At 34.6% G+C, this 16,394-nt stretch overlaps 1 protein-coding gene across 1 annotated transcript in view; it reads right to left on the bottom strand.

The window, feature by feature from the left end:
- Positions 1 to 16,394, bottom strand: part of LOC145260415 (RRP15-like protein) — a 29,435-nt gene that overhangs the window by 6,401 nt on the left and 6,640 nt on the right. Inside the window, exons 2-3 of the mRNA XM_080118397.1 lie at positions 14,114 to 14,193; positions 5,391 to 5,956 (exon numbers count right to left, since the gene is read on the bottom strand). Coding sequence (XP_079974523.1) covers positions 5,391 to 5,956; positions 14,114 to 14,186 — 639 coding nt within the window. The 5' untranslated portion in view covers positions 14,187 to 14,193. The remainder of the gene's footprint in view (positions 1 to 5,390; positions 5,957 to 14,113; positions 14,194 to 16,394) is intronic.

The following is a 16,394-nucleotide window of genomic DNA, read 5'->3' as shown; positions in this document are numbered from 1 at the left end:
CCAGTAGATTTTAAAGTGATAGACGTATTTATTGTAATGGAAGGTTCTGTCACTTTACTTCCCTAAAAAAAAAAAAAAAAAAAAAAAAAATATTAAACACAGCTGATCACACTTCTTATAATATCTATCTATATCTATGTTGAAAATTTCGTAAGAATCAGTTCAATAATCCCCCCCCCAATAGATCAGGTAAATTGATCAAGCATCATATTCTAAAAATCATATAAATTGATCGTTTTATTTTTATAAAGAAAATCATTTGTAAACGATTAATAAGAATTCATAGGCATTACTGTATAAATCTAATAAGTATGAGTTATTGTTGAGTTATCTCTTTTTGTTTCATGACATTTTCTTCAAAATAGAGGGCGAAATAATAATTCTGTGATTATTCATAAATTAGATTTTCTTATTCAGAAATAAAACTACTTGATCAATTCATATGAATTTTGGAATATGATATTTTTGTTTCATCACGGATACGTCACCATACAGACTTTTACTTTATTTTTGTTTTATATATAGAGAAAATTCTGGACAAGAACCTTATAAAATACTTACCTGACATTGAAAAATATTAGTGCACACAAGAAATTATGGAAAATGAGCGATTAAAATTTTAATAAAAAGTAATATGAATGTATATATAAGATTAAGGATTTTATAATCGAGTGATACCAGCTGTTATTTTTCTTATAGAAATTTATGTGAAAATATAAAAACGTTTGATTTACCTCCCTTGAATGGATACCGACGCCATCACTTAAGAACTATACATATTAGTTTAATCACAAATATAAAGGGAAAATATTTTTTTTTAATATTCACAATTTAAAATAATACAAAAAATATTAGTTTAATTTCTTAAAAATACTTCATTGAATACATTAAAAATAATACAAAAAATATTAGTTTAATTTATTAAAAAATACTTCATTGAATGCATTAATGGAGGTATGCGTTAATATTTTTCAATATCAAATTGGCACTTTTCTATAACTCAACATTGCTTTATATATTTTATTTTGAAAAACAAATAGTTTACAAAACAAAATTAGGCACAAAGCCAATTGATCTCCATTTTACTAAAAGATCCGTTCATTTTTTTTTTCATATGAGAACTTAGGACGCTGAAACCAACGTAACTTTTAGGAATAAATTTTAACCTTAAAAAATAATGAAAATATTACAAAAGAAGAGAAAGCTGCGACTTCTTTTTTTTTTTTAATTAAAAACTCTTTCTAATATTGTCATTATTCTTTTATATACTAACTTGTGTTCAGTGTTTCCCACGAACAACATTGATATAGCCTTCAAAGATAACTCCTTTCACACTATGCACAATGCTTCAAGCAGACAACATTCTTCTCAACCTTCTCTTTTAATGTAACAAATTGTGACGTGGCTGCTTTTTTGTTTCAACTTTTTTTATTAAAAAATAAATCATCCTTTTTTATTAAAAAAAATAAATCATCCTTTTTTTTAAATAACAAGTTTTGTTTAATAATGAGTTACAGAAAAGCGCCAGAAAGTTTTGCTGTCATTCTAATTTTAATCGTCATATTTCACAACTGGGTTTACATAAGCAAGCACTAAAAATTCAAATTGCTTTAGTCTAGGATTCCTCCTTCACTGACCAAGGACAAAACATATAAAGTATTGTATTAGAACAGATACGACACCTTCTTACAAAAAAAAGAAAAGAAAAGTCAAATTAAGCAATAATTTGTAAGAGAAGATAACTTAATTAGACTAAATAATTATTTAGTTTTTAAAAGGTCCATCATTCATTTGTAAGGAAAGGACATTCAAAAATTAAAAAAAAAATTTAAAAAAAAAAATCTAATCAAACTCATTTAAAAATTGCTTGTTTATTTATAAAATGATCTCATCAGATTATGTGCATTAATACAAGTAAGTATGCTTGTAAATTTTTTTTTTTTAATCGACTAATCAAGAAATAATTTATTAAAATTTATTTTTATGGAAATCGCTCCAGACAAGGCATGAAGCCATTTGATATAGAGAGCTAAAAAAAAAAAAAATTATATTTTAAAGTCAAAAACTAACCAATGATGAGCACATGGTACAATGAGGAAAGAGATGGCTGGTTAATTTTAATGCATCTAAAATCAAGCTTCTATCTTTACATCATCAACGCTCTGATCCCCATCTGCCATCAACTGAAATGAATGGCTCTCGTCTTGGGGAGGCTCTATGTTTTGACAAGCTTCTGGGTCTGACCTTTACTCTTGATTTTAAATAGAACACATACATCAAATCTGTTGCCAAGGCTGCTGGAAAAATGGTGGGATCCTTCCACTGCTTCAGTAGATATATCACTGCCAATGCAATTCTCTACCGATATAAGAGCCAGGTACATCAAAGGATTGAATACTGTTGCCACATCTGGGCAGGAGCTGCTAGAAGCACTTATTCTGCTTTGGCAGAGTTCAAAATAGACTTCATAGCCTAGTGGGGGATGCTTTTTGTCTCTTCTCTGCAACCTCTTTCCCCCAGAAAAATCTTTACAAGCCTTCTCTGCTTTACCGTTATTTTCATGGCAAGTGCTCGTCTGAGCTTCAATCTATGCCCCCCCCTCTTGCCAAACTTTCATGAAAAGCACTCTGAAACCACTATCAATAATTCCCCCCATTCTTTATCTGTGCTTAAACCTAAACATAAATTTCATGAACAAAGCTTCTTTCTTAGAACTGCACACCTATGGAACTCTCTTCCATTTCCCTGCTTTCCAGCTGACTATAATATGGTCATCTTCAAGTCCCCTTAAGTAATCAAATTTACCAAATTTCCACTACTAAAAATTACTACAATATTGTCCCATTGACTACTGTACACTCATTAACCCTTAGTAACCTCCGGGCCTTGATAAATGGTCACTCCTTTGTGAAAAAAAAAAAAAAGTGTTAGATGGATAGATACTACTTCCTTTGTCAGAAACATTGCTTGCTGAATATGAGGACTAAAGAACTAAAATAAAAGAGAGTTATGGGGCTGTCCAAAGTAAACATAAGGTCCACTTTCTACTCTCCTTAAAAAAAACTAATTGAAAGGATAAGTTTAAAAAATCCTATTTAAAAAAACAGCATGTGCTACACTATTGGCTCTTATCTAAATATTAATTTACTTGTCTGACATCCGGTGTCACAAAAAAAAAAAAAACATTATCATCGCAAACATTAATTATATAGTCACTCTTTATCAGTTAAAAATCATTAAAACGATTTTCTCTCCAAAAATTTCCAAAAACAAACAAAACCAAAAAACAATAAGACGAGTTCTTGAGATAGCTCAGTTGAGCTATAAGCGTGTGATACTGTCATGTAGCGTAAAAAAAAAGAAATCATAAACGCTGTCCATCATTAGCTGTCTGATTGCATCAGTCCCTAGCAATTTTCTTCTTGGCCTGATCTACTCACGCCAGAATTTGATTTCAATTTGTCCAATCTCTCTTGAGGGACCATCAAGTCGCTAATTGTTGTCCACTGTACCCAAATCAAGACTGTCGGTAAACTGTAAACTGTTGTCAACTGTGGTAAAACATACTTCCACTCCTCAACTATCCGTAAACTAACTCTAAATATATTGACCTCCATGTCTGTTTTTTTTTTGTCCCAGTCACCTCCACAGTTTGATTAACTATCCTATCTTAGATCGCCTTTGCGCGTCTTGGTGAACAACTTACCCACATTGTTTCACTACTAACCTCAATGTCTATACATTTGTTCTGCTAATCAAGTTTTCCTCATTTTCTTTTTTAATCACTTCCTAACAGGTGAGGAGGAGGAAAGTTATAATGGTGATAGAATCTCAAATCAATCCTTGAAATAAAATTCTATTTAAAAAAATAAAATAAAATCAATTCAAACAAAATAAGAGAAACAAGGCTACCAAAACTAAAATCAAGATACATTCTCTACACTCCTTAACAAAAAGAACTTAATTAAAAACATAAGTTTCAAAAATCCTGTTGAAAAAAAAAAACAACCAGCATGCACTGCATTGCTGTCTCTTAGCTTCTTATCTATATTAATAAAATTATAAAATAACTTCATTGGGCTTTTTTTTTCACATCAATATGCCTTTGGTAATTGTTATTTATTTTATTTATTTTGAATAAATTGCTTTATTGTATCACTTATTTTTCACAGAAAGAAAAAAAAAATGCAAAACATTTTTTTTTATTTTGCAAAATAGAATTAATGTTAAAGTGTAGAATCTATCCTGATTCTATACTTTATTGACTCAGTCTAGAAAAATTTCTCTTTTACAGACTGAGGACAGAAAAGATTTTGAAAAGGAAAAAAAAATTGTAAAATGAACAAATAAAGATATAAAAAACGATTTTACATTTTTAAACATTCAAAGAAAATTATTTTCTCAAATTTTAATTTGATTCATGTGATATAAATCATTGATTGGTGGTGAGCATAAAATGTACTGCCGCGTAAAATGAAGCTTCTACATTTTAAGGCGATTACGTGTGGTTTTATGACTTTGCTAGTCGGATCTTAGATTAGTGGAAAAAAATTTAGTTAACTGCCCTAAAATGTTAGAATAGCCCGAACAGGGATAATCATTTTTGAATTATTAGATTTTTTTTCATATTTAACATTAATCAATTATTTGTTGAAATTAAAATCTTTTTTAAAAAAATATAAATTAATGGTACTTGTACAGTTTAATCAAGACATTAAAAAATGAAAATATTGAAAAAGTTTAAATTATACGTATCCTTTATGGAATGAAATTCTACGAAAAAAAAAAATTTCACTTAATTTCATCAAATTTTTTTTTTTTACAGCGAAAAAACAATTTGTTATGATACCGAGCAAAAGATTCGATTTTTAGGAAGAAAAGCTAGTATTAAAGATGGGGAGGGAGTGTCGGCGCTTTAACTGGAGTTATCTCCCGTGACGTTTCTAAACTCCAAACAAAAATTAAGAAAAAATGCGTTCAATACGCTCTCATAAAATCATGTTTTTCCGCTGTAAAAAAAAAACAAAAAAACTACTCGCTCAAATTAAGTGAAATTTTTTTTCGGAGATCTTCAGTTCAAAACTGATACGTACAATATAACCTTTTTTTGATATTTTCATTTTTTAATGTCAAGTACCAAATTAATTTCGTAAAAATTTCATGTATTTCAGTTTCTTATCCATCTTCTAGATTTAATTTTGTAAAAATTCAGAGCAATGTTACAGAGGTTAAACTGAAACAATTTTGCTGAGTGAGAAATAAATTTTAATAATAATATAATGACATGGTGTTCAGTATTTGATAAAAGAGGATTCAAAGTTTCTGATTCATTCCTGGACAATGCCGGGAGTGTTCCTGTTTACAAGCAATAAAAGGATGGAAATAAATACCTTCAATCTCCTTTCTTCCAACTCTTCAGCAGTCAAGATCTCTTCGGAGGTTTTTTCTTCAGGTGGAAGTTTGCTTGCTTTCAATTTCTGGATTTCTTTGTCTGTTTTTCCGAGGGCGAGAATGACCTTCTTCGATGACACTGTCTTCTTGTTAAGAATATTGGAAAGGGCATTTGCAAATCCTGTGTGTGCTTTCACCTCATCCTCCTCAACTTTCTCCCCATCCTCATCACTATTGTCACTATCAGAGTCATCTTCACTGTCTGTATCCTCATCTTCGTCATCATCGTCATTTTCATCGTCGTCGTCATCGTCAGAATCTTTGCTTTTCACTTTCACACGCTTTGACATCTTTTGTTTTTTCTTTTGTGTTTGTTCTGTTGTGTGGTCATCATCTTCATCGCTAGCATCATTTGCCTCGTCCTCATCGCTCCTAGGTTCAGCAAAACTCACATGCTTAGAACATTTTCTCTTTTTACTCTTGGGGCTCTGTGATGTATTTGATTCTTCTTCCGTCTCAGCATCATCACTCTCACCGTCATCTGCTATATAGTCATATGAAATTTCTGTTTAAAAATACAAATAAATAGAATTTAAAAAAAATAAATAAAAGAGATAACAATTTTAATGTATATATATATCTATCTAAATAAATAAACAAATGTAAAAGTTTCACAATAAACTTTTGCATTTGCCAACACATCAAGATTGATTGACAAAAAACTCTGAGAAACCAGGATGAAGTTAACCCCAACACAATGGCTACCAGTAGCAAGCACAATCGGCCACCCCACATAAAGAGGGATGAGGCAACTCAAAATTGGATTCAAAACGTTGAGGGGGATGCCAGTAACTTACCAATCCAACAAATTTTAAAAGATGCCCCAGATACCTCCAGACTCAAGTCTCGAAAGCCTTTTTACAACTCAAAAAACAAAAATTTCAACCTAGTTAAGACATGGAAGGAGGAATGAAGAACAATACTCCCAAATCATTGAACACCCAACTTTGCGCCTTTCAGGTTTTGTTACAAATAGTAGGAAGCAGTGGTTAGCCACAAACAGGACTGCAGTAAACAAACACAGGTGAAGACAAATAGACTCCCCAATCTACCCAAAGTGCAAAGAGCCCTCCTCCCCCAAGACATACACCACCTGATCCTACACTGTCCAGTCACCCAACTGGAAGGAGACTATGCGACAGCCCATCTATCTGAAGATAGTTTCTCAGACTGGCTAAAAAAATAGAAGTATAGTCTAACCTATACGATACTACTATTAATACAAAAGTTTTTTTTTAAATTTATCCAAATTATATTTGTATAAAAAACTATTGGGATTTTTCAAATTATCTATGGTAGCAAAGATATTGTTATACCAGGAAAATCAAAGAAACACAATGCAGATGAAAATGTAATAAAAGACTTGTATTCTGATCAAGGAAAAGAGACGAAAAAAAAGAGAAGAAAATGTCTTGCAAATAACTGGTATTTGCAAGAATATGCGTCCATTTAACAGTTCTTGTATTTCTTGTTTTCCAAATTCATTTCAGCTGGGTTGTAAAAATAGTTTTATCTTCTGTGGTATGGCAGCTGATTGAATCCTCGTATGTTCCTGCTGTATTGAGGATGGAGATAGCAGCAGGTGAACTTGCTTCTTGGAGGATCACGACCAAAAGAGTAAATAACTTTGAAAGAACCGCTCAAGTGAGGTTCAGTGGAAATTATAAAAGGTACCTTGTGATTGGTAGTTTTTCATCCAATCACAGGGCACCCAGCAAACAACTCCATAATAATTTCAATAAAATACATTATTTAATGATACAATGAAATATCTTCAAGTATGCTACATATATATTGGTAAGAAAATTCACAAAACACAATCAAGATATATGTATTTTATTGTTTTTTGTTTTTTTCATAGGCATCACCACTTAACAAGGCGAAGAGGCCACTCGAGGATAAGGGTTAAAGAGTATACAGTACAAATTGGACAATATAGTAATCTAATATATAAAAATGTATGTTTGTATGTATGTATGTATGTGTGTTTGTATGTCTCGCAAAAACTTTTGACACGGGTCACGGATTTTCACGAGATTGGTATCATTTTAAACTTCCAACCTTCGCCCGACAAATATCGAAAAATTGGCCAAAAACATTAATTTCTTCACCCTAAAATCATCAGTTTTCTACAGGGAGGGGGTCAGCAAAAACCATCTTCTCATGACAAGTTCGCTTCTACGCATGCATCATACGACGTCAGAACATGATTTAATTTAAATTTAAAAAAAACAATCCAATTTCATCGACGTCATCTTAGCTCAGTTGCTTAGAGTGCTGCCTCATTATCTAAAGATTTTGGGTTCGAATCGTGGTGTGACGTGTCTTTTTTTTTCGATTTTTTAAATTTTAATATTGAAACAGGGTTATTTAAGCCAGTGTTTTTTGTTTTTGTTTTTATTTTTCAGATTTTTTAAAGAAGTTTTAACGTTCGTTTCTCTGTTTTCTTTTTTTGTTTTTCCCATTTTTACATTTAACATTGTTCGTTTACCTTACGTTAGTTTTTTTTTTTAAATATTTACTTTGTTTATTCTTATGTTTTGATTAACACTCCCTGCTCAAGCACACACACATCTCTAAACACCCGGGCAACTCCGGGTACCCCCCCCCCGCTAGTCTATATATATATATATAAAAGCAAAAATGTGTGTGTGTTTGTATGTCTCGCAAAAACGTTCGACAGAGGCAATGGATTTTCACGAGTTCGGTATCATTTTTAAGCTCGACATCTTGGATGACAAATATCGAAAAATTGGGCAAAAACATTTATTCCTTCATCCTTAACGGCTCTCTTTTTTACAGGGAGGAGTGAAAAAAAATGGTATCTTCATGACAAGATGGCTTTACGCATACGTCAATATGCGCAAAAGACGTTGTACATTGAATTCATTTTAAATGTTATAAAAACTGACCTACTTTCATCCACGTGTTTATAGCGCGATGGGTTAAGTGACAGCATCGTTATCTAAAGACTTCAGGTTCAATCTCACCTATCAGATATACTTTTTTTTCTCGATTTTTAAACATTTAATATTGAAACGAGATTATTTATACCATTTTTTTTTTTTTCGCTTTTCACTGTTTTTTTTTGTTTTTGTTTTTTTTTCCCCTTTTTGGGTTTTTGTTTATTCGATTGTTTTAAAGAAGTTTTACATCCGTTCGCTGTTTTATTTGTTTTGTTTTTTCTGATTTTTTAAAAAAGTTTAAGCAGGGTTATTCTTATTCTTTGCCTCCACCCTACATACACACCTTCGAACACCCGGGCAACGCCGACCTTTTTTGGGGGGGATGGGTTTGTTTTTCCGATTTTTTAAAGAAGTTTTACGTTCGTTGGCTGTTTTTTTGTTTGGGTTTTTCCGATTTTTTAAGAAGTTCTTTACCCCCTACACACACACCTCCAAACACCCGGGCAACGCCGGGTACCCCCGCTAGTCGTTAATAATGCAAATTCGGTAAATTTGTAAACTTATATGGAATGGCTCATCAAAAACTTGTTTCTGTTAGACTTGAAGACAACCATATTGTAGTCAGCTGGAAAGCAGGAAAACAGAAGACAATTCCATAGGCGTGCAGTTCTAAGAAAGAAGCTTTGTTCATGGAATCTACGTTTAGGTTTAGGCACAGATAAAGAGTGGGGGTAATTATTGATAGTGTTTTCTGCTAGACGGGTGTTTCTTGTGAAAGTTTGGTAAGGAGGGGGGACCATACATTGGAGCTCAGTCGAGCAACTGCCATGAAGATAACGATAAAGCAGAGTTTCTAGTAAATTAATATTTTGTATAATTGATTTGTAATTTAATTATATTTTCTTATATATATATACGCAATAATTTCCTTGACATTAATATTATTATCAGTAGTAAATATACTTTTTAGCCTATTAAAAACAAGAAAAAGTTATAGCCCATTAACTTAGAATCAGTGTTTGATGCCAAAATGATTGTTAAAATTGTGTTCGTTTTTGCATAAAATACTAATCCCAGTTAATCCTTAACTGGCCCTCGAACGGATACCATAATACTTAGTTCGCTGATCAACCAGATCGACTCAGAAGTTTCTGTGAAAACTTATAGAGCAAATGTGATATTGTAATGACTAAAAAATGTTTAATTCAAACAATATGATATAAATGCGGGAGTGCCCCAAGGGTCTATCCTTGGACCTCTATTGTTCCTGATATTCATAAATGACCTCCCCGACAAAATTGCCTGAGATGGGTATATATGCTGATGAAACCACACTCTATAACAGGCACGACAGGAAAACAAATGAACACATATCTAAAGAAATGGCAGAAACATAAGAGAATGACCTCCAATCTGTAGTGGAATGGGGACAAAAATGGATGGTCACGTTCAATGCCGCCAAGACTAAACTAGTTTCATTCAATAATTACAAGAAACCTTCTCTACCACCTATAGCAATGGCCAACGACTCTTTATCTGAGAGTACATCTTTCGAACTCCTTGGCCTAACGTTCACAGGAAACATGAGTTGGAACAATTACATTGAAAGCATTGCCAGGGCCATTGCAAGGAAGGTGGGCTCTCTCTACCATGCTAGAAAACTACTAACACCCGCAAGTATTCTGTACCTCTATAAGGCCACCATTCACACATGTATGGAGTATTGCTGTCACATTTGGGCTGGTGCATCGGCTACTAGTCTCTCGCTCCTTGACAAGGTTCAAAAGAGAGTCGCAAACCTGATAGGCCCTGAACTGGCATCTAAGCTTCAGCCTCTGTCCCATCGACGAAATGTTGCATCCCTCTGCCTGTTCTACAAGTATTTTAATGGTGAATGCTCTGACGAACTGCAAGCACTTGTGCCCCCACGACATGAACACCCTCGACAAACCCGACAGGCTGCTAAATCCCACCCTCACACTGTAGAGATCCCTAGATATAAAAGATCTTTCTACTCCAGTAGTTTCTTCCCCAGAACCGCTAGACTTTGGAATTCCATTCCAGGTCCCTGCTTCGACAACTGTACTGACGTGCAGAAGTTCAAGTGTAACGTGAACCGACATCTTGCTGCCCAAATCCCTACATAGTACCCCAGTAGTTGTTGCCCCTGATAGTAGCCCCCTACACCAAAGTGGCAATGTGCCTTGTTTGGGGTGAAAATGTAATTAAAAAAAAAAAAAATTTTTTTTTTTTTAAATTTGTAATCATTGAGCTCCGAATAACACATAGCACTTGTGCCCCCTTGACGTACATATCCTCAACTAACCCACCCAGCAGCAAAATCTTACTCCTTTACTGTTAGAGATGCCTAAATGTTGGAAAGCTTTCTACTTCGATAGTTTTTTTCACAGACTGCTAAATTTTGGAATTCCCTCCCTATTTCCTGCTTCCCTGACATGTTTGAATATAATGCGAACAGACATCTCACCGCTCATCTCACCACATAGATAGCAGGCCCTCAAGTCCAAATGGCAATATGTGTTGCTTGGGGTGAACATGAGTAAAAACAAAACAAGAAAGATTTTTTTTTTTTAAAATGGTATCTATATCAAAATTAGGAAATATTATAAAATACAATTTTAATTAAAAATAAAAATCAGTTTTATTGTATTTTGCTCATCTGCCATTGCATCTTCAGTTCCTCGTGAATAATTGTGCGTACAGTTCCCACATTGACATCAAACTGTGCACTTGTTGTCTCTATAGACACAAGATGGTCCTTATCCCATGAAATTCTTTATTTGGCCAATCAACTTTGATGTTCTGATTTCCTTAACAATCCACACCTCTCACAATCCCTCACAAACTCCCTGCCTTCCTTCTCTTATGCCATTCCAAAACTGATGCTCGATTCATGCAAGATGGTCAAAAAGCAGTCCAAAACATTCCATACGTTTCTGTGGCATTTTTCCCAAGTTTAAAACATAATTTTATTGCATATCATTCTTCTAAAGTGTCCTCACAACCAGATTGCATTTTTGAAATTCGCCAGCAGTGACAATCAGGCTTTAGTAGGGTGTATTCCAATTCCTGCTGTAGCTGCTCATTTGAACCTGACATCATGAAAATTGGTCAGTCATCTCATAATGCAGTAACATACTGAATTTTCAAGAGGCTATGACAATTTTAAATGCCTGTACAAAAAAAAAAAAAAGTCTGGAAACTTATTTAAGGCACCTCATAAGAACGGAAATCTCATACAGCAGGGGGAGATAGATTAATCTGTCATTTAACCAAGTAATCAAGAATGGTGGATTGGCAAAATACAAAAGCTGATTTTGATTTTTATCTAAAACTAGCAGGGAAACTCGACGTTGCCCAAATGGTATGAGGATTAACAAATGTTTTACACTTCCAATACTTTTGTTGTCATCGAGATCAGTGAAATCGCACAATTTTCAACCAAATCGATTGATTTTTTTTTTTTTTTACAAGGTGATCACCACTTATCAAGGCCCGGAAGCCACTCAGGGATAAGGGTTACTGCATGTACAGTACGCTAGTGTGGGGTTTTAATAAAAGTGTCTACTTAAGCGGGCGGTTCATCAGGAATTTGTTTACATTGGATTTGAAGGCATCCAGGTTGTAGTTAGGTGGGAAGCAGGCAGACGGAACAGAGTTCCACAGGCGTGCAGGTCTAAGAAAGAAGCTTTGTTCATGGAATTTATGTCTTGATTTAGGCACAGATAAAGAGTGGGGAAAATTTTTGACAGTGGTTTCAGCTAGATGGGTGTTTTTCGTAAAAGATTGCCTGCTCTAGTCGAGTACCAAGAGCGGTTCATTAGGAAGAAGCTTCATATGCCTCCCTGCAGTGACAGTTCACAATACATTGTGATTTACATTGCACTGTTGATTTTATAAAATTATGTTTATATAATGGCTTGAATTAAAGTTTGAAATGCAAAAGTCAAGTATCATGGTCCAACTGGGCTTGAAACTGAAATATTCATTCCGAACACACCCGTCTTGTTGATTTTATATGCAGGGTTCTTATGTTTGTGCGCTGACGAAACTCCTCAAATGCACTTGTTAGGCTGTGTAAAGGTGTTTTTGTCAAAATCAAATGGTTCCTTCTTTAATCAAATTTTTTTTGATTATCAATTTTTAATACTTATCAGAAGCATTCGATACAAAACCTATCTAAGAACACTCCCAGATGTATAAAGTACATTTGTGTCAAATTAAAAAAACGGTCCAGCCATTTCAGAGTCCAGAGGGAACAAACACAAAGTGCCTTTTATATATGTAGAGATCATACTCCATAATTTTTTATATATTTTGGTTAGGATAATTATTTTTGCATGATACATAAGTATATCAAAGAGTTTTTACTTAGAATTTGATTTTCATCATCTATATATATAAAAGCGAAAATGTGTGTATGTATGTATGTTTGCTTTTTTGTGTATGTCTGCAAAAGGCTTTTTTCCGGCGGCTTCTCGAGGCCGTCGCTCATTTTTAAAACTTTTTATATCACGTCGAAATCATAATATCTTCGAGTTACGAACGGAGGTCGCCCGTCTATTTAATCTGCCTGACTTTGAAACATTAAATATTCGGCATTTTGGGATCGCCGCATGTTTGCTTTCTTTTTTCGGTATAAAAAAAACGAAACTCGATTCGAATCCTGGCCCACGGCCAGTGGTCTCTAGAAAGCGATGTAACGTTTGGTCAATGTCGGCTTACCGTCGTCATATTAGATGGTTGCTTTCATTTCAAGACGAGCCACTCACCTAATAAAAGGGGGAGTTGTTTTTCCCCAAATTTAGGTAAAAACAAACAAACTGGGTTATTGACCTCATTAAAAACTGTCCCGCAGAAAATGCTCACTGCTGAATAGCTATTGCTTACGTCGTCGTCGTCGTCGTCGTCATAACGCTCGCACAAAATGTTAATTCTACGACTTCCACTTGACGTCATTTAGTGCGGGCACCTGTCACTTCTCTTCTTAATTAAATAAATTCAAACTTCTTTCAGTGACTCATTCTTGCTAGCCGAGCGGTTAACGTGCCATGTTTTGTTCACATTTTATTTTCCAACTTCGCCTCAGGGCTTTGGGTTGGATTCTACCTAATTGCCAAAACTTTTTTTTACCCCCCCCCCCCCCCCGTGCTTCTTTTTGATTTAAGAGCACACACACCTCGAAACACCCAGGCAACGCCGGGCACCTACGCTAGTCTATAATATAAATCTCTGTTTAAAAGTATCTCTGCCTAAAACTTTCGACAGAGGCGATGGATTTTCGCGAGATCGGTATCGTTTTGAAGCTTGACACTTCGGATGACAAATATCGTAAAATTGGCAAAAAACATTAATTCCTTCACCCTCAACTGGGCAGTTTTCTACAAGGAGGGTCGGTTTTTTTTTTTGCATCGCCATTTTTGCAAGTCATTGTATTGGTTGGAATCACTTGACTAATTTCAACATTCTGAACTTTCGGTCACATCATGGAGCAGGGGTAAGACATCAGCTTTTCTTTCATTTTCTTTTCCGCCTTCGTGTCACGGGTTCGAGCCTGCCTGCCTAATACAACTTTTCTTTATTTTTCCTTAACACATACATACAAACGCCCGGGCAATGCCGGGCACCCAGGCTAGTATTATATACGCACAAAAAAAAAATAAATAAATAAATAAAATGCTAAAGACTTTTCAAAAAGTTTGGTGATAATGAAAGAAAATACCAATTAAACTTACCTGGTTCAGAATCTGAATTGTACTCGACGACTGCTTTTTTAGATTTCTTTTTCATATGTTTATTGACCACCATTTTGTGTCTGAAACAAAGTTTTTTAAATTTAGAAAAAAAAAAATAATAATCTGGTATATTTTGGTAAACAAACATTCAGTGACATCTTCAATATGAATAAAAAAAAAGGTAAATAATGGTTTTCGTAATTTCAACAATTGAGGAAGAAGAATTTGGATTATTCAGATGACCATTCTTATCTTGGTTATTATTTTCCTCCACATTTCACTCAATATAATTTCGACCATCCTCAGATGAATCGTTTTGGAAATCTTTGTCAGAATTGCCGACATGGAATTTCTAACAGAACTCTTCTTTTAATCCACGGTGGTTCAATGTCTTCGAAATAAAGTGCTTAAGACTTATGCTTGCATGATTGTAACCCTTATTCTCGAGTGGCCTCCAGGTCTTGATAATGGTGAACCCTATGTTAAAAAAAAAAGAAGAAACTACTAACACAAGTGGCAGTGCATCTGTTTCACCGGTCATGCGTGGAAATCAGGTAAATAAAAAATTTATATATGTGGCATTAATTTGCATTTATTTTCTTTTCTTATTCATTTTTCACCCCAGCAAGACTTATTGCAACTTGAGTTTAAGATGGGATCATGTCTAGCAGGGGACTGAGGGGAGTTGAGCAGCGAGATGTTTGTTCACATTACATTTAAACTTCTGCATGTTAGTATAATTAGGGAAGCAGGAAACAGGAAAGGAATCCCAAAGTCCAGCATGCCAAAGGGAGAAACTTTAAGAGTAAAAGGCTTTCTAGCATCTAGGGATCTCCATAGTAGAGGGGTGGGATTTTACTGCTTGTCGGGAGTATGTACATCGAGGGGGCACAAGTGCTCTAAGTTCATCAGTGCACATTCCATTAAAAGTGCTTGTAAAACAGACACAGGGATGCAACATTACGGTGATGGGACAGGGGTTGGAGTTTGGCTGATCGTGCATGACCTATTAGATTTTAAACTCATTTTTGAACCCTGTCTAAGAGTGGAAAATTAGTGCCAGATGTTCCAGCCCAGATGTCACAACAATACTCCATGCATGGGTGAATTATGGCTTTGTAAAGATACGGGATGCTGTATGTTCTGACTAATTTTCTTACACAATAGATGGAGCCCATCTTCTTAGCAGCAGCCTTAACAGTGTCCTCAATGTATTTGTTCCAATTCATGTTGCCTGTGAATGTTAGGCTGAAAAGGGAGTAGCTGCTCTACGAAGGGCAAATAGGGAAGGATTGTGAGTTCAATGTTTGAATGCTGAAAGAAAACATTGAAGCCGAGAGTTGTTCTGTGAATTATGGTTTGGGTGAAAAAGAGTTCTGTCAGTTTTCTTTTGGGGATTACTTAATATTAACAGATCCATCAACAATGTTATCTGATAAAAGAGGGGGACGATGGGGCCGGCCGCGCCGCAACCACCACCCCAATGTAGACAGAATTTTTGTGAAATGTTAAACAGTATTTTACTCTGTAAATGTCGGCGTGTTACTTACAGAAAAAAAGGTTAATTAAACTGCAGAAGCACATGTTAAACTACACAAGTTCTGTAATTGAATACCCCCACCCCTCAAAGCGGAAAACATAAAATAAGTTTTTGTAAACTCGTGAAAACTTTTTTTAGATCAATTAAAAAGCATTAAACTAAGTAACACAAAAAAAATGAACCACATTTTTATTTCTTTTTTGAAAACTTTGTTATTTAAAATGTCCACACAAGATTCCTCCACGATGTGATATTCACTGTGTGCACGCGAACGCATCATGCAAGAAAAGACTACTGAAAGTGATGAAATGGCATAAAATAGTCGCAGGGTTCAGGGGTTCATACCATGCAAACGGTAAATTTGCGACGGGTTTGATTATTAGATTCGTTGTCAGCGACCTCGAATACCACTAAAAATCCAAATTAGTAGTCGGCGTTCTGTTGTAGCGTAAGGTAACATTTACCAAATACTTTTAAGAAGGGTGTTCAGTTCATTTTCTCGTTACTTACTTGCTCCCTGACTTATCACTCTCAGTAGAACGTTATAACGAGAAAATGATACCCTTCTTAAAACTCATTTAATTTCTTGGTGCTTCTACACTTTATCGCCGAAACTGGAGACGCCATTTTATTTCGAGCGCCTCCTGTCGATTAGAATCAGAGGAAGAAATCGGTATTTTAAACTATGGCCGAAGTTATCAATAAATAACAAAAGAATTAAATTAAATAAACTTCCGGAAA

The sequence above is a fragment of the Euprymna scolopes genome, chromosome 36 (genome assembly GCF_053919585.1).
Source record: "Euprymna scolopes isolate OS-2025 chromosome 36, ASM5391958v1, whole genome shotgun sequence".
In the NCBI taxonomy this organism is placed as follows: domain Eukaryota; kingdom Metazoa; phylum Mollusca; class Cephalopoda; order Sepiida; family Sepiolidae; genus Euprymna; species Euprymna scolopes.
The sequence above is the reverse complement of the archived record's forward strand: the minus strand, read 5'-3'. Positions and strand labels throughout refer to the sequence as shown.